We start from the raw sequence: 3,463 nt of genomic DNA on the forward strand, positions 1-3,463 counted from the left end.
TCTTCTTCACTTCTCTGAAATCTTTAAATCTCATTTCATCACCACTAAGAGTTGATTCGGAAGTCTGATATAGGTGACGTTGATCTTTAAAATGAGGAACAGGCCTAGCATAGGCAGCTGATGGAGCAATAGTGTGGACGACTGGGCGTGCATCGGTATAAACAGGCAACGGCACAACCTGTTGGACAGATTGCCCCATGTCATGCACCACCTCTGCTCGAGGGATAAAGTCGTAAGGTAACCCATATGGAGGTAGGGTTGAAGGTAAAAACCTCTGAAGTTTGACTTCGACTGCTGGGCCCGTAATCTCTGAAATCACGGTCGCTTGTGGAGCTTCAAATATGAAAGTCAAATCTTGGATCATTTATCTCATTTGGGACATGCCCCTTGATTTTGTCTAATTCATCTCTAACTCGAGCACTTTCTTGATCTTGTTCAGTCATCCTTTGTCTTGCTCGGGCGCGAGTACTGTACGGGTGTTGAAGGTTTAGCGTGAAATTGGAGGAAGAAAGGACGGAGTGAGACTTTATTTTGAAAATGTATGAGTGCATGCATGGATGCATTTTTGTTTTCAAAACTCTTGGTTAGATTCAGTTATTCATTTCAGACATGCCACAACATTTTTTTGCAAGTATTCAAAGCAATAAAAAACAATAAAATGAATCCCAAAAATGATTTTTTCATTAATTTAGAACAAAGCTCAAATACAAACAAATGCCTACGGCATACGGGCCTTCCGAACCGTAGCAAGGTCGGTAGTCAGCCCCTCCAACATCATCTTACAAAATTTAATGAAGTTAAAAACTTGATGTGGAGTGTTCTCTGGACACATGCACCAATCAACTTCTTGCAATTCCCCATGTAACTCTTGCATGATGGAATTTGCAAATCTAGACAACCTCAGAAATTTGTCCTTCCACTCAACATAAAGTCCTTGGAGGTCTTGAATGATGCGCAAGTCTTCATCCTTGGTCACCTTTATGTCTCTATAGAGGTTTCTCTAGTATCTACACTCATTCATCAACAATAAATAAGCAGCATCCTGATCCATACCTTCAAGTGTCTGAATCCTGATATCAGCTTGCTCCAACTGATAATTCAAATGTGTACAAACTCTTTTCGACTCTTCAGTCCTCCACTTCTCAATATCCAAAGCATCCTTGTACCTCTGAATGGTGTTCTCAAGTTCACGAGTACGAATCTCAGAAATCAGACGTGCTTCCCTCTTCATTTCAAGAGTCAACTCCAGAGTTTTGTTGAGCTTTTGGATTTGGAGTACAACTTGATCCAACTCTTCATTCTTTGTCTTGAACACAGACTTAGTACCTTAGAGTGCTTGTCCAAACTTTTCTCTCCTTGCATCAGAGTCCCTATCCCTTTTGTTGGAAGCTTCAAGTTCTTTGTCCTTCTTCTGCTAACTATCTTTCAGATTTCCATTCTCCACCGAGACTCGGCCGAGCTTAACCCTTAAGTCAGTATTCTCCATTTCCAACTCCTTAATACGGGCATTAAGCTTCTCCACGTCTTTACGTAATATGGGTTATAGCTCAGGAACCAAATGATAGATAGAAGGATCAAATGGAAAAGGGAGTTTAACCATTTGAACCCTCTCTCTCACCCAACAGGTGTAAGGCTCTCGTGCGATGACATTTCTTTTACCCAATTCTTTACCCTTTCAGATAATTGCTCGCCATGACCTCTTGATCTTCTTCACTGTGGGGTGATCTTCTTCAGTGTTGTGCAAGATGAAAGGCTCTAAAGCTTCAGCTCTTGGAGGGCCATTCATGGGGTAACCATGCTGCCTAAAGGATAACACAGGGTTATAGTTGATGCAACCTCTGGTTCCTATCAAAGGTACATTGGGGAAGTCCCCAATGCTGACAATAACATCCTCGATTTCCCAATCCCTGGTGTACCACCTAACATGATTGGAGGTAGAGAAGCTAACTTCTGAGAGGGCTTGAGTTCCTTTGAGACAAAGGGCCCTTATTCGGGAATATGATATCTAAACCAAGCATGCAACAACTGTGTACAACATAAAATGGTTCCTCCCTTCTTCTCATGACGCTCATGAAGAGCATAATGAAGGTCCACTAGGAGGAACGATATAGGGTTACCAGAGAGAAAGATCCTCACAGCCAGATGGTCCACAAAATGGTCAATATTTGGGAAGAGAACTCTCCCATATACCAACACAGCTAACACGGCATAGAAAGATTTCCAATTACCCTCTATTTCCATCTTCTTAGCTTGATCTTCCAAGAACTTTCTAGAAAAACCATTAAAATCTCCCTTCACATCCCAATTTTCTACGACTTTAGAAACCTTCAAGCCCAAAGCTAAAGCTATCCTCTTAGGAGGAATACCTTCATCAAACTTAGGAAATGTATTATGATCCCTTAGATTCCAGCCTACAATCCTCTCGAACTCTTCCAAGGTAGGAGCCAACTGGAAATCAATAAATGTGAAACAACGTAGAGATGGATCATAGAACTGAGAAATAGTCACCGCAATCATCATGTCCGTCTTCTCATCTAAGATGTCCAAAATTCTTCCATAGTCTTGCACAAAGCTATTGAGTATGATCGGTGTCACTTTGGCACTCAACTTCTGCAGGCTGACCAGGTCCACTTTCTTGTATTTGAACTGAAAAGTGCTTCTTCTCTCAGGAGTCATTTTTCTAACAAGTCTTGAATTCCTGAAACAATGTGAAACAAACTAAGAGTTTTACTTTTTATGCGTATGCAATGAATGAATGAATGAATGAATGAATGTAATGTTTTTGGTACAGGTTCAAAGATCCGAGGTACGGATAAATCTGATTGCTTTCCAAAACGGGGTTCTCACCGGGTATGATCTAGGGTTTTATTACAAAGGACACCCAGAGTCACTAATTCACGAGAATGTTTGACGCTTACGGAAAATGCTTTCGGGTCATCAACTCCATCAAGGGAATCTATTCTGGGTGAGGTTCTCGTACCTACACTTACGAGGTATTCACCTCGGGAGTTCATACTACGCAACCATGGACTTTGGTTCTAAATAGGGTACTCAGAGTCATGGATTTAAAAGAACGTTTGATGCTTACGGAAAATGCTTTCCGGTCGTCAACTCCATCTAGAGAATCTATTTTGAGCGAGGTTTTCGTATCGATTCTTACGAAGTATTTATTGGTGTAAGCCCTAGAGGCCAATACTTTTGGTACTTGTATCGAATTATTTATTAATAATAAAAGGCATTTTCTTTATTATGGTTGATTAATAAAGTCCCTGGAATAGATAGTCCGTTTAATATATTAAGTGTGACTTAATAATGAGAGCACATTAAACATAAGGACACTATTCTTAAAGTATCCATAGTCGAGCTTTAGTGTGAAGTGGGATAACATTAAAGCATTAAGACTATTATGTTTGTAGACTGATGATCACATTCCATGGATCATGGATAAAGAGTTATCGAGTCT

General features: G+C 40.4%; 1 protein-coding gene across 1 annotated transcript; it reads right to left on the bottom strand.

The window, feature by feature from the left end:
• Positions 1-1,986: 1,986 nt before the first annotated feature.
• On the bottom strand, positions 1,987-2,676 carry LOC127102210 (uncharacterized). The gene has a single exon (XM_051039614.1). It carries the CDS (start codon positions 2,674-2,676, stop codon positions 1,987-1,989), a length of 690 nt encoding a protein of 229 aa, XP_050895571.1.
• Positions 2,677-3,463: the final 787 nt, after the last annotated feature.

This window comes from Lathyrus oleraceus, chromosome 1 (genome assembly GCF_024323335.1).
Source record: "Lathyrus oleraceus cultivar Zhongwan6 chromosome 1, CAAS_Psat_ZW6_1.0, whole genome shotgun sequence".
Lineage (NCBI taxonomy): Eukaryota > Viridiplantae > Streptophyta > Magnoliopsida > Fabales > Fabaceae > Lathyrus > Lathyrus oleraceus.